The sequence below is a fragment of the Stegastes partitus genome, unplaced genomic scaffold (genome assembly GCF_000690725.1).
Source record: "Stegastes partitus isolate 25-593 unplaced genomic scaffold, Stegastes_partitus-1.0.2 Scaffold108, whole genome shotgun sequence".
NCBI lineage: Eukaryota > Metazoa > Chordata > Actinopteri > Pomacentridae > Stegastes > Stegastes partitus.
Genome location: NW_007577839.1, coordinates 462,752 through 486,138, shown reverse-complemented (window position 1 = coordinate 486,138; position 23,387 = coordinate 462,752). Strand labels below are relative to the sequence as shown.

The window sequence follows — 23,387 nt, the reverse complement described above, 5'->3', positions numbered from 1 at the left end:
CCCTTCCTGCGTCAAGAAGAGATGGTGTTTTCATCCTTTGGTCTCATTTCAGGACTCGTTTCATAGTGTGTTCCCGAGCGGAGTGGACTGGGGAAAAGAGCCTAAGGCGGTCCCCCCCCCCCTCCCCTCCTTCCTACCCCTTATCCTCCCCACATCCTCCACTATAACACATTTCCATCTCCAGTAAGATGGAAGTGATGGCAATTTCTTCGGGGCATTAGGAGTATGTTGGCCCTTTTTTAGTTCTCATAACAAGTACAGTTTACAAGAAGAAAAAAAAGAAACACATCACACGGCAAGATAAAAAGACATTTTTAGCACTGAGGTTAGGAGACACATTCGTCTACAATGTGTTAAAGTGATAATTACCATTCTGTACAGAGCAGATGAGCAGCAGAGCACAGGTACGTTCAGGAAAAATAAACAGCCGCATTGTGAATTCTGTTGACATTTTGGGGAGGAAGACCCAAAGTGATTCAATTATAAAAATAAAGTAAACATGTTGACAGGAGAAATGAAACTGTGTTTTGACTGCCGCTGTCATGGGAGGTTCCCCTGTCTAAAGTTTACACAGTAAACGATTATGCCTCAGTGATTCTGCCCTGGATATGTGTGTGTTAAGTGAGTGTGTGTCACTCTGTGTTTGAATGTGTGCACTCAGCGATCAACTTCTGCTAAATACTAATTACTGAATACTTAGTACGGATGCCCTTTCTATTGGGTCCCTTTAGTATAAACATTCATTATGGCTTTTTTTCTCCTTTGTAGCTCCATCATCATTATTCCACCGCATCCCCCGAGGAGCGAGACAGAGCCGAGGCCGGGGCCGGGGCCGGACCAGGCTGGGGGAGAAAACACTGTAGAACCAGAGCACCAGGACCTGGGAATGCACACAAGTGATATTTGTGCGAGGAGATCAAAAAACGTTTACCTTTAGATGTTTCCCTGATATGAATATTCAACATCCTTATTGAAATCTAATTTGGGTCTCCTTGTCTCAGGGGTCTTTTCATCAGTGCCTGTTGCCTGAGGCCACTGCTGATTGACAGCCAAACTTTAGTAAAGAGCAAGCAGGAAAAAAGGGGAGATCTGGTGGTGTTGGAGATGTGAGCGGTGTGAAGCTGGGGAGAGCTGGAACAGATGAGTGGAGGGGTACTGAGGGGTGGGTGGGGGGGTGGGTGGCTGAGAGGGCGACGGGGGTGGGGTATTTAACCTCCTCATGTGCATGCACAAACAGAATGCTGCATGGTATCAGGAACTAACAGGGAACATAATAGACAAAACAGAACTATTAGACATCATTTCATCCTCAGGTATTATGTGTCTCTTAACCTTGTTGTTACTAGTTTGTTTCCAAAGGAGGACCATTTGGATTGTTTTGTTTGCAACAATGAGGAATGATCTGCAAAGAGCTGCAATGATTAGCCGAATAACCAATTAGTCTGGTAACAGAAAATTCATCTGCTACATTTAAAAAAAAAAAAAAATTATGAACAGCTTTAGTCAATTTTAAGCAAAAACTGATGAAGTATTCCTTGAATAATTCTTGAATCAGCTTCTCCAGTCTGAGGATTTGCTTCTGTTCTCTGTTTCATAATCACTGTGAGCTGAATGTCTTTATGTTTTGATCTACTGTTCAGACAAAGCAAGACATGTGAAGACGTCATCTTGAACTCAGGAAACCTTTGATTGACACTTTTTATGATTTTGTGGAATTTACAAATTAAATAACAATCATAACAAACATCTACAGACCTGCCACATATACCCAATTAGCTTTTTTTTGTTGTACAACTCATTTATTTCCCTCATTGCATTAATTATTTATTTTCACAATCAGTTCTAATGGATTCAATACATCACATGGAGTGCACTGTGTGTGTGTTTAATTCAATTTTGCTGATATCTGCAATTTACACTATCTACTAAAAATCTGACCTGTCAATGAATCAGTTAATCAATAGACAGAGAATTATTCTGCAACTATTTCATAATCAGTTCATCATTTTCTGAGCAGAAATGCTAAACAATTCTTTCTATTATGTTAGTAAATAGAAAATCTTCAGGTTTTGCACTGTTGAGGAAAAAAAACAAACTGAGAGATAAGGAGATAAAAATAAAAAAAAGGAAAATAATAGTTTTTGTTGATGTATGTGTATATAGAGGCAAGCATGTTTAGCAAAAATACTTTAACTGTGATGGGTGAACTAAAAACATTTACTATACTTACCCCAACAGAGGATTTCATTTTGTTCTCCTTTTGTCTTAAGACTAAGCATCTGACAGTCCCTGCCAAAAGCACAGCACCATATTGTTTTCTAAAATTATATTTCTGAACATTTGTTCACTTATTTGTCTCTGTTTCTGTCTAAGGACCTGTGAACTCCATAACCATTCATTTGGCAAAAGAAGAAAAAAAAATATCTGTACTCTCACTCTGACTGCAGGGGAGAGTTTGCAATGATGGAGTGCATTTGTGTCTTTGCTTTTCTGGCTTATATAATAGGCCTGAGCTGCCCCCTTCTCCTGGTGTGGCGCTGAAAACAAAACATTTTCACGCAAGAATTCAAACCAAATGTACCTGTGGAGTCCGTGAGAGGAGCAGGAGTCAGATATTACTACGTTCTCCAAAGACTAATTTTTCTATTGAAGGTGAGGCTGTGTTAAGATAGAAGAAATGCGATATGCATGTACCCACACACACAGCACACACAAACCAACACTGTCCTCATCTGGCCAGTGGGTTGAGCATGGTTTAATGTTATTATTGCGCAGGTGTGGGTCTTGTCCCTCAGGGTTCCATTAAAATGATGCCCCTCTCAATGGTGGCTCCATTTGCTCTTTAGATTTAACACAGGCCATATGTCTAGCAGGAGGCAAACAGCTGATGGGGTTTAATTGACAGAAATCAACATATTTGGTTGTCTGTGCATGCACGTGTGTGTGTGTGTGTGTGTGTGTGTAATGGTGTGCTAATGGTGAATGTGCCTGGGCATCAGGGGATCGCTTTAAAAGGGTCAATTATGCATCAGAACACAGTTTGGAAAGAAAGGAAAAGAAAAAAGAAAGAGGGAAACAAAGAAGAGAGAGATGTTGATAGCTACAGTAGGAAATAAGAGCAAAGCATTAAAGAGACAGAGAGAACTACCACAGACTCAAAGCCAAGTTTAGCATTGCAGGACATAACCCCGAACATCAATGCACAGTAACATTTCCTTCATTTTGGAGCTGACATTCTTGTCCATTGCAGGAACACCGCTGTGTACAGAGTGTTAACTTCATGTTTCATCTGGCTTCACAGAGATAATGCGGCAGACTGCAGTCAAATCATGTAAAATTACCTCTGTCACAGAGCTGATTTAGGCTCAGGAGGGGACCCGAAACAAATGAGTGTATCCACGGCTGAGTTCAAACTCAATCAAACCATGCAAGACACTGAAATAACAAGATCTGACATAGGAAACTATTTTATGCTCACTTAGCAGGAATATTTCTTGGATACGTTTTATAAAAAAGGGGAGAATTGTTAAAACTAGTTTTAGTCATGAGGGATAACAGGACGTTAGGCTAACAGGCGCAACGCAATTAGCACATAAAACCTGTCAATGGCCTTCAATATCACCACCCTCTAAGGAGTGGCAGACTTATAAAGCCTCCTGATCTATTACTACAAAGTGATTAATCCTCCCCACACAATGACCAGTCTTAAACTGGGCCTCTATATTATTAGGTAGCCCTATATGGCAGTTTAGCCTTGCACTAATTAGCATTCAGATCAGGGACCCGAGAGACAGCCCCTCCACCACGGAGGAAGGACATAGGATGAGATGGCGACACAGTGAAATGTCATTAACTTGATGTTAATTACTAATTAATGGGGCTATTTCATTTACATGTATCTCTGGCTCTCTGATGGGTCCCGCACTTACTGGGTTACTCTTACCAGCCAACAAGTTGGGGGAGGGTTTATCTCCTCTTTTCCTCCACTCTCTCTGTAGAGTTTTCATCTCCACTAATTAAATAGTGGGCCACTCATCATGATTATGTCTGCTTTTACAACACCATTTTCTGTCAGCGAGAGCACTCCAATAAGTGACTGACCACCTCTTTAACACTGGGGATGTGTTTTTTTTTTTTTTTTTTTGTACGAACTGTAGATCCAAAGCCAAATTCCCGGCCAACTCACTCCGACTCCACTGACTTCTATCTGACTTGTTACTTTCCTTCACTTCTGACCCCCCTCTCTTTCTTTTTTATTTGCCACGCGGCAGCCACAAGCCACCAGTCACCATGGCAACCTGAGCCGTTCGGTCCCATGAGGAGGAGTGGGTTGGGTTGACTAGCGTCTGGCCATTCACACGTGGGTAGTGCCAGCTAGCCAACATGGCACACAGCATCCTGCCATATGGTGCCACCACATACGTCCTGCTGGCCCGGACTCGGGATCTGGACTTGTAGTGAGCCGGTGGTGTGAACAGGACAGACCTGGACTAGAACCTGTGATCCAGAGACAGAACAGTGCAGATAAATGGTTCTCAGTTTCACTGGGAGGGGGGTAAAAAAAAAAAAAAGATCCTGCCTGGTTTTCAACTGTAATGGCTGTGCATCTGAGTTAAAAGTCATCTTAATAAAAACTTCAAGAGATCATTGTGCCGCCACAGAGAAGGCCTCCCATCCACATGACAAGAAAATGTTGAAGTCTCTGGAGCAGAAGCCATGTGCTCTCCTCATTTCTGATACTGTGCTGCCTCTCTGTGGATCTACAGAGAAAATACACGCAGATACGACAGCGTACTGAAACTACCCAGCAGTGTTGACAAAATAGATTTTTATTCAAAGTGAAGAGCTTTTAAATACAACATATCTTAAATGCATTCGAATACCGCATTTTCTTGCATTTGTGTATTTCTTTTTTTTTTTTTATATCTTACATACTTTACAGGTTATCAAAAAACTAGTTTTCAGAAGGCTTTTCAGGAACCCACAGTAAAATATGTTGGTGACCACAACTCCTATCTATTTATCATGTACATGTTTGCAGGATGTCAACATAATAAGGGGGAAAAAAAGAGGGACAACAGATGAGAGCAGTTGTAAATAGAGGCAGGGCAAGCATCTCAGGAATGTGTGGACTGGGTTTGTCACAAAAAAAAAAAAAAAAGGCTGAGAAAAATACTGAAGGCTGGTCTTTTGTGTTTTTTTTTTTACAGTGGTCTTATGTAAATAAATATGCTTTGTGATATCAGATTTCAGATCAGCTATCAAAATAAACTATTCTATTTAGCCAGTCAATAGGTTTATGTGTCACACTAATATAATCTAATAATGTTATACAGAATAATTATATCCGTACTCTGACAAACAGAGAGCAAACACTTAAATAAATCTAATTACTTTCAAACTATGACATTTTGGTAACAACTGACAATGTCAGGGATGCAATAGGCAGTTCAGAAATCAAATCTGTCCCACAAAATGTTTGACCCAAGTGTATACTTCCACATTTCTATTAAAAAAAAATCCTCCAAGAAACCATAAGCCTATGTGCCATTGTATGTGAACAATAATAAGTGACACAGAAGCAATGAAAATCTTACAAAGAAGGCAAATATGATGGATAATCAACACCGTGCTACCACAACGAGCATATCTTGCAGCTCTTTCATTGCTCAAATCAGGCACAAAATAATAAATGCATAGATTTAAAAAGGTACACATGTCAAGTAAGCATCTAGACTTAATAATACATCTTCCAAATGTCGAACGGAAATTGTGAAACTGTGCTCTGAACATCAAAGCTAAATGCTACAAACAATCATTTCAACATTCAGTCAGAATCGTGCAGCTGGCAACTGTAACATCATTACACCAGGTAGTCTCTAATTCTTTAACTGCACTCAACCCAAGACATCACTTGTAATGATCTCGCCCGTCCGGCAACATTCATCATATCAGCATGGTAACCTGGAGGCAGCCTTAACGAGAGGACACAACCTCTGTTACCGCCATGACAAGTGGATAGCGATGTCCACCTCCATACCAAATACTGACATCAGTTTCTTTTAAGTGCCGAGGTTACAAAGGTGCGATAATAAGGGCGCGTCCCTCCTCAACTCAACACAAAAAGTTGCCTTGTTTGCATGTGAAGTTTTCCCCAAGACGATGACGAGTTTCTTTACGTGAGGATAAAATACACGCACAACGAGGTGCATTTGAGTCTCCCATACTGCATCACACTGATCTGATTTTCTGTCATCCTAATATATTTCTTTTCTCTTTAAAAAAAAAAACTTTTGAAACTCATTAAGCCATATAAATATAAAGGCAATTGAAAACAATTAAGTGAGGTATTTCTATGACATGCAATCACATTGAAAGAAAATACAGTTAATTTAATTTATTAATAACCTTTGGTCTTCCAACTCAAAAACATACTCTCTGAGACAACAATCGGCGTACTTTGTCGAAGCCTCGCTGCCATAAAGCTTTGCGACCCCCCCCCCACCCCTTCGAAACCATAAGATGAGCTTGTAACCATGGAGACAGGGACCACAGAAGGTAAATTGTACAGGACATTAGAGTGCCTGCCAAGTAATTAGTGCCTGGGTAATGAGGTGTCACTCAGACAGTTCTCTCAGTGATGGGTGAGTGGGGCGTACTAATAAAAGACTTCAGGTATGAGAGGCTGGACTCTCACTGCGTCACCCACACCGCCTCCCCCATCCCCGCAGGGTAAGAACACACCACCTTGGTCTGTCACAGCTGTCAGAGAGCTCCTGAGACTAACACATCCATCACTCCCACAGCCCCCTTCAACACACGCACTAAAACAGTGAGCTATGGCTTTCTAATAATCTCGGTGACTTTTCTAGACCTAAGTAACACAGTCTGTAACAAATGACACGTATAAACAGTTTTTCTAGAATTTGCTCAAACATCACACGCTTCACACAGCTGGGACCAGGAGGTAGTGTGGATGTTTTGTTTTTTTCCAATCCATATTCTTCCACCTTCTTCCTGAACTAACAGAGCCTTCTCTAACACAACTGTGTTTTTCCAGGATTTAAGGCTGCAGCTCCACGAGACTTTTCGGTAACATTGTGCAGGCTCTGCTGTGTGCTTTTCGATAGCTGTTGCAGTACTTCCTCAGTCAGACACAGAGCTGATCATGCTTTTGCCAGATGTCGTCTGCAGGTTCTATCCTCGTACAGCTCGCTATGCATCGGATAGTGCTCCACTGTGGATAGTGTCCTAGCTGCTGGTTGCCCAAGGTCACACGTCCCCCTGGGAATAGCATTCTGGTCCCCTCTGAGGACTGATGATTTAGATGTGGATGTTGTGGTGGCGGACTCGACTGGAGTCAATGTCGACCCGGCGGGCCTCAGCAAAGGCCAGGAAGGTGCAGAGGCCCAGCAGGTTGACTGTGGTGATGAGGGCAAAGACAGACGCCCACGAGCCTGTAGCCTCGATGAGATACCCCGAGAAATACACCATTAGGACCCCTGCACAGAAACACACAGTAATCGTTAATAGCAAAATATCACAAAGATACAAAACACATGACGTAACTTTTATGTGTTGGTACAGTTCAGCTTTTTTTCCAGATGAAAACTGCAGGAAAAAAAGTGTCACAGTTCTCTCTGCGTCCCTCACAGGACCACCGACTGTCATCCTCTGTTCCCTGTATTATTCATCTGACACAAACTTCATTATGGTCCTTTGATGAAATATGCATGCGGAAGAGCCAGCGTGACTGACGCGTCGGCTCAAAGTTTGTTTTCAGACAAGTGAATCAATTATTTCATTTAATAGCGTTACAAACCGCCGATGAAAGATTCAGCGCAGATATTTCTTAATTAACAGAAACTCACCTGAGAAAGCGCCACATGTGTTCATAACGCCTGCGAAAGAAGTGGAAGCAAAAGATGTTAAATTCATCAGGGAATTAAAATTTCAGTTGCCATTCAAAAAATAAATAAACAAAAATCATCAGTGCAACATTTTTTTTAAGCTTACCGAATAAAGCTCCGGCACAGGACGGGGCAAGATCTTGAACATTTACGGAGACACCGCTGTAAAAGAAATACATGTTATTAGTCATTTTATCTCATAAGGTGCTATAATGACTCTTTGTGCAACACAAATTGCCCAATACTCAGCCTGACGACCTCTGAGAGAAAAAGAGAGAAGAAAAACAAATCCATGTCTGTGTCGTGAACAGGCTTGTATTCTCCGCCTAGTCTACAATCATTGACTGTGTCTTTATTTGCTGCTTGCATGCATCTGTTGCATTTAACAAGCCTGGAATATAAATGAAAATACATGATGAATGACTGATGAATGTGAATGAATGTTGTTCTGGAGATACATGAAATAAAATCGCCTTCTTGTCCCAACTATCACTTGGAGACATTATATATATATGTATAAAACATAGAGACCATCAGTAAATAAGTTACTTACACATTTTGTAGTATTTGACTAATAAAGATTCAATTAAAAAAATAACTTAAAATTGTAAGACATTGACCTGGAGGTGCACAATTTATTTTACAAACATTAAATATTCATAATATTGTTAAATAAAACCTGCCCTAATATGTAATTAAAAAAAATACTGAAGAAGGTTAAACTTGTGTCCAAAAAACAACATTCAAAAATAGAATACAACGGATATATATTTTTAAAAATAATTTTGGCAAATTTGAAAATGACACAGTGACACTCCAAGAAAACAACAACACAGAAATACCGAACCAGGAAAACACAACAAATATACATGCAGTTCAGTATCATTAGGCCTGCTCACACCTCACAGACGATGCTTCCTGATACTTGTGCTCATGTTTCTTTGTTGTCTGGTTCTGCCTTTGTAGCGTCTCACCCACCGACAAGTGCTCACCTGCCCTTTATTCTCTGCAATTGTGCATTTATTTTGGCATGAACTGAATGACATACCCTCATAGTTGAAGGGATATCCAGTGATATTATATATTCTTATTATCAACAAATCTCATGAAAAGCCCGACATCGGCATTAAACTGATCCCCTGCTTTTTAAAATTATTTTTTAATCGTTTATTCTTTTGCTCCTACACTTCAAATTAATCCACACTGTTGCACCGGTTGGCATGTTCCTTAATTACGACGAACACTGGGTACGTAGTATTAACAAAGCCAAAAGGTGTATTAATCAGCACTTGAAAATATTGCACAACAAATTGGGCAATATTTGCTAAAAAAAAAAACTACCCTCGAAATTATTTCGGCTTACTGGAATAACAGTGACAAACAAAGCCTAATAACGTCCTACTTTAGGCAATTATCCCTAAGTGGTTAAAACACAAAAACGCAATGACTCACAAGCAACGAAACAAACTGCATGTTTTCACTGATTAAGCTGAGGCCCAGTAGTATATCTTGGAAGTTTTTGTAAAAACAAAACTGATTTGTTCACTGGAAGAAGTGGTGAGATATTTAGCACTTTAACGTCTAAGAAGCTGCAACGTGGAGCTGGACTCACAATAATGGAAATGGAGGTTATAATTTTAGATGGCATCACTAAGATGGAGCATACAAAAGACAAAACTGACAAACCAAAACACCACATTTAACCTCTGAGGGTCAGAAATACAACGTGAAGAAATAGTGGGTGTCAGTACCTGTGACTGAAGGTGGTGAGACCCATGGTGGCAGACACAAATGCTACAGCCCAGGGGAAGGTGGTGTTGCCACACAGAAGAAGGGTAAACACACTGGACACACCCATGGAGAAAAACTAACAGGGGGATGAATGCACACAAAAACAGAAAGTAAAAATTTATGTAGCTCATTAGTGTAAAGAGGACATTCGTATTGTTTGGGCTGGGAGGAGAAAAAAAAATCACAATGAGACTAAACATGTAACATACACGCAGAATATTATGGCAAAATGATAATTAGTGTACCTGCATCAACTTCCTCACTGAGGCTGTATCGAAACCTGAGGGGATCAAGAGGAGAAATTAGGATTTATGCAGCCATCTTTATCAATATTATTATACATTTAAAACTAATTCTGACCAGTTTCCTTCAGGTCCCCTACCTTGGCTAATGAGGTGGTCAGATAGGCAGCCGCTGAACAGGGACGAGGGTATGGCCACCAACCAAGGAATGACGTTGAACACCCAGCCCTGGAGGAACAACACAACTTCTGAGCGTGAATGAACTTGACTAGCAACAGGAGAGAATGTTAAGTGTTAGTTTTTTTTTACTGTTAGGCACTTGTGCAGTTGCTTTATAATGGTCTTTCAGAGTGTGGTTGTATGAACGGTGATATTCATGGTCACCAAAGAACAAATCTAGTGCCACCAGAAGGTCGAAGTTTGGATTAATCCAGCGAAAAAAACATCTAATGTGTGGGTTGGCACAGAGTTTGCTGACTGACATTAATGGTTTCCAAATGATGTTGACTTTTCCTCTAGTTTTATCATTCATCCATCCATCCATTATCTATACTCTGCTTAATCCTCACTAGGGTGGTGGGGGGGCTGGAGTCTATCCCAGCTGACTTAGGGCGACGGCAGGGGACACCCTGGACAGGTCACCAGTCTATCACAGGGCTACACTTAGAGACAGACAACCAAGCACACTCACATTCCCACCTAAGGACAATTTAGAATCACCAATTAACCTCAACATGTTTTTGGACTGTGTGGGAGGAAGCTGGAGAACCCGGAGAGAACCCACGCTGCACGGGGAGAACATGCAAACTCCAGAAAGATCCCGGGTGTCCTCACTGGGACACAAACCGGCGACCTTGTTGCTGTGAGGCAATGGTGCTAACCACCAAGCCACCTTGCAGCTCTAGTTCTATCATTTGGGTCAAAATGTTAATTTGTTGAAGACATTAATTTATGATGACATTCCTGCAAAATGAATACCATTCAGCTATACACTATGTTTAGTGCCAACATCCTAAGGTATGACTGCAGACATGGTGAACAAAATACTATCTGCTTCAGGTGTGTGTAAGTACAACGTCACATGTTCACAAGTTCTTCTTCAGCTGTGGTTTTAAGCCCTAACTCATCTCTGTGTGTTAAAGTTATATATTTTGACGTTAATTTCACATAAAATGATCCCTTCATGCTTTAAAATGGCTTTGATTGAGCTCTACGCCATTGATTTGTTCAGCATGTGTGAATATATGACGTCCCTGTCTCTATTTTTAGCCTTATTCTATTTTTGTCTTATCTGTATCTGCCTACTGCAACATGTAAATATCTGATCTGATCCTGCTCTTGCTGTAGTTTGAAAGGTGAAGATGCTCAGCCATGGCATTTGCTGCTAATTTTGCTCATTCCAGCATACACCATTGCATGTTAGCAAGGTAGACAACTTGATTTTCACAGGAGGGGGCCTTCAAATAAAGGTCATGTTCTTCTTGATTTCAGACAGCGTGCTAGTTTCGCTCAACTGATTTTCCTACACGTGTGACGTCAAATGCGAGATCAAAAAGGAGGACGGGAAGGCATTGTGGTTACCTTAGCATCGGGGAAGGTGTCTTTAAAGAATGTTGGCAGCCACGACAAAAGAGTGAAGAAGGTGCTTGCTGTGCAAAGGTGCGTCACTATCACAGCACTGGTCAGGGAACAAAGAGAAACAATGAGTGCACCGCAACTTCAGTTACACAAACTGAAGACTGCTCAGTTTTGTTCACAAAAAGAATGGCCCATTTTTCTGGACACTGATTGGACAAAAGCTTGTGCTGCTTCGACATCCATTGTTTTCCTCCCTCATAAATCCTATCACTATGAAGACAGGTAAGTTCAGGTAGAAATCATCCAGCAAACTATCATTGAATCTGTGACTCTCAAGGCAGAGCACACACATCCAATAAGACCTCAGATGCTCTCCCTGTCACTGAACATGGAGCGTATCAGTTGCATTACAGTATTGTGTATAAATATCCAGGCAGTCGGGAGAAACTGGAAGAACGTGGGAGACTTTAGTATCAGCGACATTAGGCAGACAGTTGGGGCAGCCAGAGATCTCATGTTCAAAAATCCAATACTGAGATACATTTCTCCTTCTAAATCATTCTTCTTATTTTTCTATAACTCAGTTTTTCATGGTTGCAAAACATGTGCAATTAGAATTTCAGAATTTGGAGGCTGTAAATAAGAAATTATGGTCGAACTTCCCTGATGCAGGTTTTGCAAGACACTCAAAACTGCTCATTCATCTGCTATGCATACGTACACAGAGCACAAAGTGCAGACATATCCAGAGGGTTGCACATTTGCTCACAACCACACAGACACACACACACACACTTGCATTATTGTTATCTCACCAGACTGCAGGTTGTTTGAAGAGACGTAACCAATGTCTCTTGGACAGTTTGGACGGGGCCCCACCGCTGCCCAGTGACTCCAGGGTGATTATAGGCCCTGCACACACAGATCAACACGGACTCACTGGCACACAAGAGGGCACTGACTCCAAGTGTACAAATAAGCAGGTACAAGATACGAGCACGAAATAACACAGATGCTGTTGACACAGCTAAAGTGGCCCTTGCCTTCTCCTTTGAGTAGATATTTCCACATGCAGTAAGCCCACAGGACTGAGAGGAGACCAGAAATGTAGAAAACACTCTCCCAGCCGTACAGGTCCAACATGAGGGAGCCGGCTCCTCCAATCACCAGAGTGCTGAAGAAAAAAATAGATTGCGACAGGACACAAATCACACAAACACACCCTAGTGGTTCAACAAAGTGAAGATTGATTAACCTGAGTCAAACTTTGAAAACACATGTCAGGATGTTACCATAAAACTTGCCCATACATCTGGATGCAGACAGTAAAATCACTATTTTTAAACACCAGTGAGCTTTACAAGTAATTACGGGATCACAATAGAGAGCTCTCTCATAAAGGCCTCCTCTTTGCACAGTAATTGTCGAAGCAAGAATCCTTTTCTCACCATTCCCCGTTTATTGCGTAACACTTGACTCACCCCAGGTAGGAGCCACTACCCACAGTGCTCATGAGGAAGCCTCTTTCGCTTTCCACCACCTTCTGAGAGCACAGACTCGCCAGAGAAGGGTAATGAACTCCTAAAAATCGAGACATTAAACACAGAGCCTTGTTTTTTTTTGTTTTTTCCAATGACATTCCAAGAAGAATTCAAGAAGCAAATAAAAGCAGATTTTCACATCGTCACACAAAACAATCATATAATCTGTGAGGAAATGACAGCCTTTTTTCTTTTCTCCTCTCAAAGTAATCTAAGTAACACATCCATTGTTATGGCAGGTGTTGAATTGTTTGAAGTTCCACAATGGTGCCACTTCTCTTTTATAACAAGAGCTGGCTGCCAAATGAATTGAAAGACATTCCTCAAACATCCAACCCATGAAGCAAATCCAGTCTTGTACTCAAGATAAATAAATAAATATGTGGGTGTGGCGGTGCCCCAACATAAGCATGACGCACAAATGTCATGCGATGATTCACTAAGTGTAACTGTCATCAGTCAATTGCCCTAAACTAAAACTTCACTTTTACCACAACAGACAAAACTGTAAGCAAAAGTTTAAAGTTACAAAGATGTGCAATTTCCAGCTGTGATCAAACTTTAGTTGATAAGTTTTCTGTTTTACTTTGTTCTCTACATGTTGATCACATGTCGTCTTTAAAGGCCTAAAACTGGTTTTGTAAGAGCTGCCAGGTCAAAGTGACAAACAATACACATTTAATTACTCAGGAAAATAATACCGATGCACAACAGTAACCGTCGAGGGCTTTAAAATGTGTCGGTGTGACTTTGTGTGCTTTTGGCGGCAGACCCTTTTTAAAGTCACTGTAGGAGAACAACAGGTTTGTTTGTGGTGGCTGCATTTCACTTAAGGGAGTTCCTGCTCTGGCTGACTGCTGCAGCTTATCGGGACACTTAATGGAACTGTACCATCATTAGATCCACCTGTGCTTTTGTTACTGCGTCAAGTCTGCTGTTAGAAAGGTCTGTCCCCTGATACACTATTTCTCAACCTATGAGCCTCCTCGTCTCGCCTCTCCTCCATCCTCCTGGGACCTGTGACCTAGAAATTGATCTCTGTTTGCCATCTTGAAGGACTTTTCAAATCCTAAAATGCATCTTGAGGAGAGAGGCAAGATGAGGCTTGCTGTAGACTTTTGGGCAACTGTGACACATAAAAAGGGGCGTGACACTCTACCGCAATGTGTAAACCAGGGCAGGAGCCAGATTTACAAATCATCATGTGGCTCCGTCTGTATTTGTAGGATTCTTTGTGTGTCACACCTCTTATAAGCTTCATTGCACAAAAAATAAAACTGTATTGCATTTGTACATTCTTGCCACATTACGACACATTACGAAGCAAATTAAATATGAATGTATACTGTACGCTGCCACGAACACTGTTGTGCTCGTCTGACAGAGATCATAAAACACAGAGCGAGGCTGTAACAAAACCACAGATGATGCAACTCTGTCATACTTCATATTTAAGTGGCGTTGCCAAGAAAGTGCCATTTTGGTAAATGCCTGTTGCCTCGGCTTTTCTCTTCTTCTTGGCGCGTCAGACGGGAGGGACTAAGATGCAAGGAGAGGAGGCGAGGGAAGGAACTAAGGACGTGCAAACTGAGACATAAGAAGATTGGAGACTGTCAGCTGATGCACAGGATACAGAGCTGATTCCAAATGATCTGTTATCTGTGTCTTGTAAGTGTAGGGCTCAGGAGTGTTGAAAAGGAGCTAGCTCATCTGAGATATGTTAAGGTATCATTTACTGACAGGTATTATTTTTGCAAATTAAATCTGGCAGATACTGCTAACCAGAGACAAAGACCCATGGGGTTACTAAAGCAATGAGTTTTGAACAAGTCTAATAATTATCTCCTTCAGGATGAAAAATGGAGACAAGGCTTTTCTTGGTATGGACACACCAGCACCCGTCTCACCTTGCAACAGGCCCATGAGGAAGCGGGCGAGGGTCATGGAGAGGATGGGCTGGGAGCAGAAGTGGGCCAGGACAGGGGTGAAGGCCGTCATTGACCCCCAGGCTGCAGCCGACAGCAGGAGGACCTTCTCACCTCCCACCCTGTGGACACACAAGTCCGTTGGGATTAGCTTTAACTGCGCGGGGAGTGAAAGGTGGCTCAACTTGTAACACCAGTAAAAAAAACATATAATCTTATCAATATGTGTTACACAGTTAAATTAGGCACAGTGGATGTGAACTTTAGCCTATTAACTTTCGTATATACAGCTCTTCAAACACAGCAACCTACTGATGAAACTGTGAGCCTACAGTTAACATAATAACACAGAGGAAACATCAAACTTCATCCACAACATTATCTCTCCGGCCTGAGCAAACACAACAGTGCTGTTTGCGTCAGTGCCCGGAACGCCGCCATGCAAATGACACTCGATATGAACGACGGACAGGAAGCTGAAACAGGTTTCAACCCCTGTCATGCCTCATATCAAAGCAGTTATCTTGCATGAGATAATTCTGTCTCTTCAGGCCTGCCTCTTCTCACCGGTCGCTGACGTAGCCACCGAACACTTGGGTGAAGCAGTAGCCCCAGAAGAAGCTGCCCAGCACCATGCCGGACTCCCTCTTGCTCCAGCTGAACTGCTCGGCCATGCTGACGGCGCAGATGGGCATCGCCACCCGGGCACAGTAGAGGAGGCACGTCCCGAGCAGCAGCACCACCGTCCATACCCTCGCCACTGGCCTGCAACAGAACAGAGTGGATTAAAGTGACACAGGAAGCAAACTTTGGGACGTAGTGGCAACCCCCTGTGGTGCATCAACAAGGGGTTAAAACTGACTTATACGTTCACACAAGTGACAGTTAAACCTAAAGGAAATGAGTGTGCAACATATCTTCATCAGGGCAGTATGAATGACTTCCCCCTTCTTGAAACCATGTGGCCTTTGTGACACTGCATCTCCAAAGTAGTGAAGCAGGAGGAGAGGCCACAGATGATACGTGTCATTTCACAGAGACAGAGGCAACAGCAAAGATGGCTCTGATGAAGTGTAGGAGGACCCAGAGTTGCTAACAACTCTATTGATCTAGGTTAGAAAATTTCAAAAAAACACTTCCTGTGTTGGGTGAGTTTGTGAGCCTGTGAGGTAAACAAGGAAAGCACTGTTGAATATCTGACGTGGAAACGTTACCTCGGCCAGTTGGTGTTGTGTTCAGGCCACTTCTTGTGACATCCAGGGACTCCGATCTTGTCCGACGGATGGTTTTCCTTGTGACAGACCAAATCTGGACTATAGTTCTTGCCATATTTTTGAATAACTGCCATTCAACGCGAGGTGACGGACGGCAGCCTCTCTTCAAACCGCTCACTTACTTTCTTTAACGGCCGATCAGAAGTGAACGTTTTACAGGAAGACAGCCAGAGAGAGAGAGAAAAGAAGAAAAAAAAAAAAACCCACAAATCTTCTCGTAAAGTATTCGCGCAATCACATCGTAGGTTTTTCGACGGTTCAATCCCATAACCTGTAAATCTGGACTGACAGGAGGCGATGGTCACCGTGTACGGAACTGAGCTCAGAGGAGGGAGTCTGTTTGTCCTGATGCCCGAGGAGGAGTAATCCACGTGTCAGTTTTTCTCCCCAGCCTCCTCCTCCTCCTCGTCCTCCTCCAGCCCGCCGCGCAGTAGTTCCTCCTGCTGGTCGGCAGAGGGTTAATCAGGAAGTGATTTTAACCCCGGCGTCCAACTGCACACTCAGCTGCTTCATCCATTCCAGCATCTGGCTCCGGGGCCTTCCCAATCATGACGGTGCAGATTTTTTTTTTTCTTATTTATTTATTTTTTTAAACAGAACCTGTGTCGCCGCTCACAGTAACCAGGATGTGCGCTGCGCTGCGCTCCGCCGCCGGATGACGACGGTGCCCGAACCGGAGGAGCTGATGTGGGGCACAGATATGCGCAGTGGCTGGGAGGCTGCTGCCGGAGCTCCGTCTGCCCCTGGATGTTCAAAATAGCAAGAAATCGTTATATAATAGCCACTCTGCCAAATTAAAGTACCACCACACTTTTAAAGACTCCCACACTGAGTAGTAAATGTAATCAACGTTACCTGGATACTGATTGAAAAGTAAAAGTACTGATTAAGAGTACATTTATTCAAGTACTTTCATTCCGAAGCAGACTTTTTTTTTTTAACAGTAAAAGTATTAAGATGAGATAAGATACGATATAATATGCATTTGTTTATCTCAAAGTGGAGAAATTCACAATAATAATAATAATAATAATAATAATAAAAATATTAATAATAAATAGTGCAAATGCAAATATAGGCATACACCCATGTCGTGAAATAGTGCAAATGACCAATTTCATTTAAACCAATCATTACATATTGTTGTTGTTTATTTTTGCTTCCTTTTTTTATTTCATTTATTTATTTATTGTCAGAATGCCATAAGAGAGAAATTGCATTTTAAACGCATTCCAGATTTATTTTTTTTTTATAGTACTAGCCTCTAAATCCTCATAAGGGCAAAAAACATAATAATATAATAATAATAATTTAATAACCCTGGTTCTAAATAGTTTTTTTTTTTTTAAATCTCATACCTGCACGATATAGAAATTAGAAAAATCATGAAGGCAGTAGACAAATGTTTTTATGATACCACACATAAACACAAATAAAAGCCATGATTGAAAAAAATAAAATACTTGTCCTGTAGCCCTGAATGTTTTATGAATAGCCACAAAAATGCAAAACATCAGTATAATACATAAATAATAATCGGATAGTGCTGGATCTAAATAATGTTTTGTTTGTCTTACCTTAGACAACAGTCGATTCTCATAACTGCACAGCACAGAAATTGCAGCGATTTCAAAAACAGTACAAAAATGTTTTTCTTAATACTACCCTCTGATATATAAATACAAATAAAGCTATGATGTGAATACTTAAGAGATAGCCTTGCATCTAAATAATGTTTTTGTTTGTTTGTTTTATGTCTTTTCTTTGCCTTAGACGACAGTCAGATCTTAGTCATTCACAGCACAGAAGTTGCACAAATGTCTAGTTAGCAGATTTGTTCTGTATTTGGGATTTTGTGCTGTGGGACTTTAAGGGTAAATTTTTTCTCTTCACCAACGCCAACATCACTCCTCCTGGACTGTTTAAATGGTTGGCTATTCAAAATAAGATTAAATAATCAATGAAAATTGACACGAGCATTTTAAACCTGTGAAAGAAACCTGTCACACTTCAGCTGGTCGAGAAAAACTGGCAACTTTGTGGTTCCCGAACATTGTCGCCACGAGACATGCACACACATATATGTGTGTTACTGCTCTATAAATCATCATAAATAAGATTAACTTCAAGGAAGATCGTTTGGCCAGCAATCACTGTAATATTAATGTGGAACATGGACTAAGCATAGAAATAAGATAATAGTTTTATTAGAGGACAGAGTCACACCCAACGTACTTATAACTTGAAAATGGTGCAAGTATATGAGTAAACGCTCAAGATATGTGGGTCAATGCATCAATAATCATAGTACAATAATCAAATACACGGTGGCAAAACAGTCATGGGAGACTTTTCAGCATTTTATAGTAAACATTCATACTTTAAGTAAATAAACTCACTTAAATAAACTGGAGATCTCCTCCACCACTGGTCATTCAGCACAATGCATCTTTCACAGCATCGTCATTTTGTAACTGGTTGGAGGTGAAGCTATTTATTAGCTACTTAGGCAATTGGCCAGGTTATTATATAATTTTATCCAAAAATATTATGTGTAAAATCTTAAATTGCAAACCAAACATGTACCTTATTTAGTGTTATTTATTTACTTGTTTTTATTTTTTATTTATATTTTTCCCTCTACCATTATATAAGTTTTTACATTTCCAGAATCAAAACACACCAGGTCCCAAATGACTTTCCCAGTTTAAAAATTCACTTTTATTGCAAAATAATATACCAGCAAGAAAAAAAAAAAAAAAGCACATCTAATTTTGCAAAAGGGCTACTTGTTTCATAAATGTAAATAACCCATCTGGAAAAGCGTCTCAATTTCTGTGGACATAAGAGTTATCCATTCACATCTTTAAACATGATCTGCAATATTTTAAAACACTATGAAACTGAGGCTATCTTTGAGCTTGCACAGTCACAGTAGGCTGCAAAGTTTATAGCATTCCAGTAATCTCACTTTTCCACCCCAAATGCTACAATAACGTACGGTTTGAAGTTCACCTTTGCTCTCGTCTCTGTCAGCAGGTTTTGATAACATCCCAAGCAATAATGCAGTATGAATCTAAAGTTGAAATTAACTTTCAAAGTCACAGTAGCTTGAAATACCCCAAGTATCTTTTGCTGGCTATTGCCACCACATAAGAGTACTAGCTGAAATGTGGATGTTTTTGTAAGGAAGAAACATTTTATTTGAAGCAGTGCCCTCTGAGCCAACCATTTGCCCTGAACAGCAAACTTTGCTCCCTCGAAGTGGTCACACACAGAAACAGCCTAATTTAGGCTTTATTCACATTCTCCTATGCCAACAACTTTCCCTGCCAACAGACAGAAAAACTAGTGTAACTGAAACATACTCATTTTACGTAAACAAATATGTAAATTAAAATACCGGATGAAACAATGGTCTGCTTGTTAATTTAGTTTGAGAAGTCATTTTAAAATGCCATCAATCGAGTGTTGTGCACATACTGAGTTAATAAAGTATCAAAAAGCAACCCTTACAAAAAAAGAAAAGGTTGTACTCTATATGAGTCAGTTTGTTGGGGGGTATAAATAGGGTATAAACGAAACGTGTCCATTTTGTAATGTTGTAATACTTTTTCACTCTGGGTCCTTATTTAGGGTCTTCAATTGTTCCCTTGCTGAGGTCAGTCATTTTGGGATACTTCACTTTCTTTTGGTCAAGTTCATTTTGAGCCCACAGCAGAAGCTTCAGGAGCTTGGCCAGCTTGGGTGTTGACTCTCTGTTTTCATAGTCTAGCACACACTGATTCACTTCACTCCACACCTGAAAGACAAAGACACAAACATGCTGATGCTTTTCTTCAAACAAATCTGATACTACTGTAATTATCTCAGGCTATGGACTTGATACAACTGCTTTACAAGCTGAGTAGTACTCCTTGTGATAAGTTAACTGCTTGTCATGTGCCAAACTGGCAGTGTGTGTTTAAAGAGACACCTTGCCCCTAAACAAACAAACAAGTAATCAAAGAATGATGTAATCAATTTGAAACTTTTTAAACTCAGTTTCAAATGAAAATGGGTCAAAACTGCAGCACCGACAGTGAAGGAAACATGAACTGTAGGCGACATGTAGTTTGTTATTCTTATGTTGTTATAACTATTATTGAATCAGGTTTTCTTATGAGCCCCATGATCTCTAATGCAAAAAAGACCTGAGTGCAGCAGAAAAAAACAAAACAGAGATAAGGCTCAAATCATAACATAACACAAAAGCCCATCATTTTAAAATAATGCATTCCATTTGTGATCTTAGTATGATATAACTCAAAAGTGCTAAGTGCAAAGAGGACACATGTAAATTTTAATATGCTTTGACTCTATACCTTTTGCCTCTGCATCATATTAAGCAAATCTCCAAAAGGTGAGTCTTCGGGGTTGTCAAACGCCAGCAGTGCCAGCGTCCTCTCCATCTCAGTCAGACATTCTCGGCTCTCTTCCCCCTGCTCCGCTAACTGGGACTGGGCAAATTCAAGGGCAGCTTCAGTCTCCCTCAAACGGATCAACTCAATAAGATGCTGCTGCTGCAAAGAACAAAAACAAGAACAAGCAGCCATTGGTGCAACCAGCAGTGAAAATAACAGTATGACATGGCATTTCAACGTCGTATTTCCGAAAATACAACGCTGAGATGTTTGCGGTGTTTTAGTTTACCTGTAGGTGAAAGTAGAGGTAACGGTTTGTATCCAGCAGTTCTGGGTGCAGACTGTTGATAAGCGCAATAGCATCCTGGATCTGTCCCTTTAAGATCATCTCTCTGATCTTAATTCTTTCATCTAGGGAATCCAAGTCCACACTTGGTTCTATTCCAGACTCCATCCTGAATTTCTCTGCTGCCTCCTTAAAACCCTCTGTTGAAAACAAAACGTGGTGAAATCCTGCACATTGAAACACCACACTTACATGCACATTTGATCTTTATAGACATCTAACAACAAACGCTGAGTGACAAAAAAATAAAAAATAAAAACAGATACTTTACCTGTCACCAGATAATTCATAATGAGCCTGTTCATATCAGCTCTCTGAATGTGGACATTGTTGAGTTTATCCATCCACTCTTCCCGTGTTATGTCCTCTGGCTTCTCTGCATAACTCATTATGAGAATATCCTGGAAGAGTACAGAAGAAGTGTTATGTGGAGCCTTCGGAGGATGATATTTCAGACACGGAGAATACTAAATTCGTGAATGACAATATAACGTTGACGGTTTGTGTAGTTAACAGTTAGCTCTTCAGTTTCACAACAACATGGCACCGGAAATTCTAAGTAACAATAGTTCAGGCCTTCGACGAAAACCACAACATTGAAGCCGATTACTTCTGCTTGACGATTCATTAATTTCGAATACATACATCCGCAACGAGTCGAATTCAATTTTCTTTTCAATTACTGCTAGGCATCTATTGCTATATAACACCATAGTGGCTGCTTTGTTTACAATACCTGAAGATTTTGTCGCTACTTCCCAGCAGTAGCTAGCTAGCTAACGGAGGGTGAGCCGCTTCTTCTTCTTCTTCTTCTCTTTTTTTTTTTCTGGTACCTTAAACTCCACTCTGCCTACAGACTGCTGCCCCCTACTGTAACTTTAAAGCATAGCATGACTCAGAACTGACCATACGCGCCCTGGACGTTTAGAAATAGGGACATTCTTATATGTTTTAGATTATTTGAGCAGTTTAAGGGGATAAGACAAATATTCTAACAGCTGGTGTTTTTTGGAATCTGAAAATTTTAACAGCACTTGACTTTTTTTGTGTGGTCATACGTACCTCTGGCAGCATTGTTGTTCGGCTCTTAAGTGTGTTTAAATGCACAAGTGCAGTAGCAAACTTTTGTTGTAAATTTAGTACACTTTCTCATTTTATATATTTTACATATAAATATCAAATTTATGTTTTACAGATGTATATCACAAATAACACGTAGAAAAAATATGAATACATTTGATAATTTAGGAGAAAACTGTTTTTCTTTTCTACATTATATTTTTACAGAATTTATATATATTGGTAAGAGCATTTCTCGTGTCTTTCATGTCTTCGCGTTTTCAAAATAAAGTTCAGTTTGCAGATATTAGCAATCGTAACATGACAAGCCCCGCCTCCTTCTGTTGCTACCATGTTTACTGTTGCCTTGGTAACGACGCTGCTAACTTCCTTCGGCTAAAGTTTAGATGTTTACGGTAGCAATAAAGCAGCTAACCAAAGAGTAAAGATTCTGGATGACAAAACAGGTAAACTAGTGTCAGTTTATCTTTTGACAACGACTGCAGTATAACGTTAGCTTATTCAGGCTCAAATGAAGCAAGATAACTACCTTAATTAGAGTTTAGCCTTGTGTTAGCTAGCTTGCAAAGGCTGTTACTTTGTTTTTAAGTTTTCTTCTTTTTTTTCTGACCTCTTTTTAGTGGCTAGCTGCCAGCCATGGCTACCCCTCCAGAAGTTTTCAAAGCCACACCGGTGCAGGACCTCCCGAAGTTTCCCGTCCTGCCCCCAATTGAAGGGAGGCAGCAGTTGGGTGATGTCGAACATGCCATTGCAGCAAAGGAGGAGATAGTGAAGAAGATAGCGACTCAGAAGAAGCTGCTGAGGCACAGGAAGAAAAACGAGCAACAAAAGCAACTTCAAATAATGTATGTTTTCCCGTCATCTTTTTCTTTCAGCACCTTAATGATAGCTCCTAAAACTGTACAAGAATGGCCTCTACTTAGGCAGTTAATCATTGTTTAGCATTTCTTACACTGTGACAGTTTGTTGACTGATTTATTACAGGGTGTCCAGAGTAATGGAAGATTACGGACACAGCAAAGAGAGGAGAGTAGTGCGCAGCCTGTCACCAGAGCCACAGTTTCCAGCTTCTGTATGACATCTATCTATCTCTCTATGCACATATTTTGAATACAAATAGTAATATAGAACTTTGGCACAATATGATAGCATTTATTTCAATATTTACTTTGCAGATGCTTAGTGAGGAGCGGAAAAGAACGGTATGTTTGCTTTTAAGTATTTAATTTGAGACATGAAGAGATCCTACTTTTCTATTTGTTACACGTCTCTTATTTTATTTTTGCACCATTTGCAG

General features: G+C 40.6%; 2 protein-coding genes across 2 annotated transcripts; both read right to left on the bottom strand.

Annotated features, from left to right (window-relative positions):
* Positions 1-4,808: 4,808 nt before the first annotated feature.
* slc17a9b (solute carrier family 17 member 9b) lies at positions 4,809-17,042 on the bottom strand. Its single transcript, XM_008277830.1, has 13 exons — positions 16,202-17,042; positions 15,555-15,752; positions 14,970-15,109; positions 13,003-13,102; positions 12,565-12,695; positions 12,337-12,433; positions 11,525-11,621; positions 10,084-10,171; positions 9,947-9,981; positions 9,662-9,777; positions 8,017-8,072; positions 7,872-7,901; positions 4,809-7,502 (listed from the first exon to the last, which is right to left on the bottom strand). Exons 1-13 carry the CDS (start codon positions 16,333-16,335, stop codon positions 7,324-7,326), a joined length of 1,401 nt encoding a protein of 466 aa, XP_008276052.1. The 5' UTR covers positions 16,336-17,042; the 3' UTR covers positions 4,809-7,323.
* A 1,404-nt stretch (positions 17,043-18,446) lies between these two features.
* LOC103354453 (glucose-induced degradation protein 8 homolog) lies at positions 18,447-21,829 on the bottom strand. The gene is made up of 5 exons (XM_008277829.1): positions 21,747-21,829; positions 21,282-21,411; positions 20,954-21,150; positions 20,626-20,823; positions 18,447-20,063 (listed from the first exon to the last, which is right to left on the bottom strand). Exons 2-5 carry the CDS (start codon positions 21,397-21,399, stop codon positions 19,890-19,892), a joined length of 687 nt encoding a protein of 228 aa, XP_008276051.1. The 5' UTR covers positions 21,400-21,411; positions 21,747-21,829; the 3' UTR covers positions 18,447-19,889.
* Positions 21,830-23,387: the final 1,558 nt, after the last annotated feature.

What these genes read in the sequence shown, in the direction of transcription:
- slc17a9b (XM_008277830.1), bottom strand. Translation starts at nt 16,335, where the DNA reads ATGGCAGTTATTCAAAAATATGGCAAGAACTATAGTCCAGATTTGGTC. An exon ending in CTGTGCCGGAGCTTTATTCG is followed by an intron (nt 7,902 to 8,016) that starts GTAAGCTTAAAA and finishes CTTCTTTCGCAG; the next exon opens with GCGTTATGAACACATGTGGC. An exon ending in CACATGTGGCGCTTTCTCAG is followed by an intron (nt 7,503 to 7,871) that starts GTGAGTTTCTGT and finishes GTTTCTGTGCAG; the next exon opens with GGGTCCTAATGGTGTATTTC.
- LOC103354453 (XM_008277829.1), bottom strand. Translation starts at nt 21,399, where the DNA reads ATGAGTTATGCAGAGAAGCCAGAGGACATAACACGGGAAGAGTGGATG. An exon ending in ACCTCTACTTTCACCTACAG is followed by an intron (nt 20,824 to 20,953) that starts GTAAACTAAAAC and finishes TGTTCTTTGCAG; the next exon opens with CAGCAGCATCTTATTGAGTT. An exon ending in ATATGATGCAGAGGCAAAAG is followed by an intron (nt 20,064 to 20,625) that starts GTATAGAGTCAA and finishes TTTGTCTTTCAG; the next exon opens with GTGTGGAGTGAAGTGAATCA.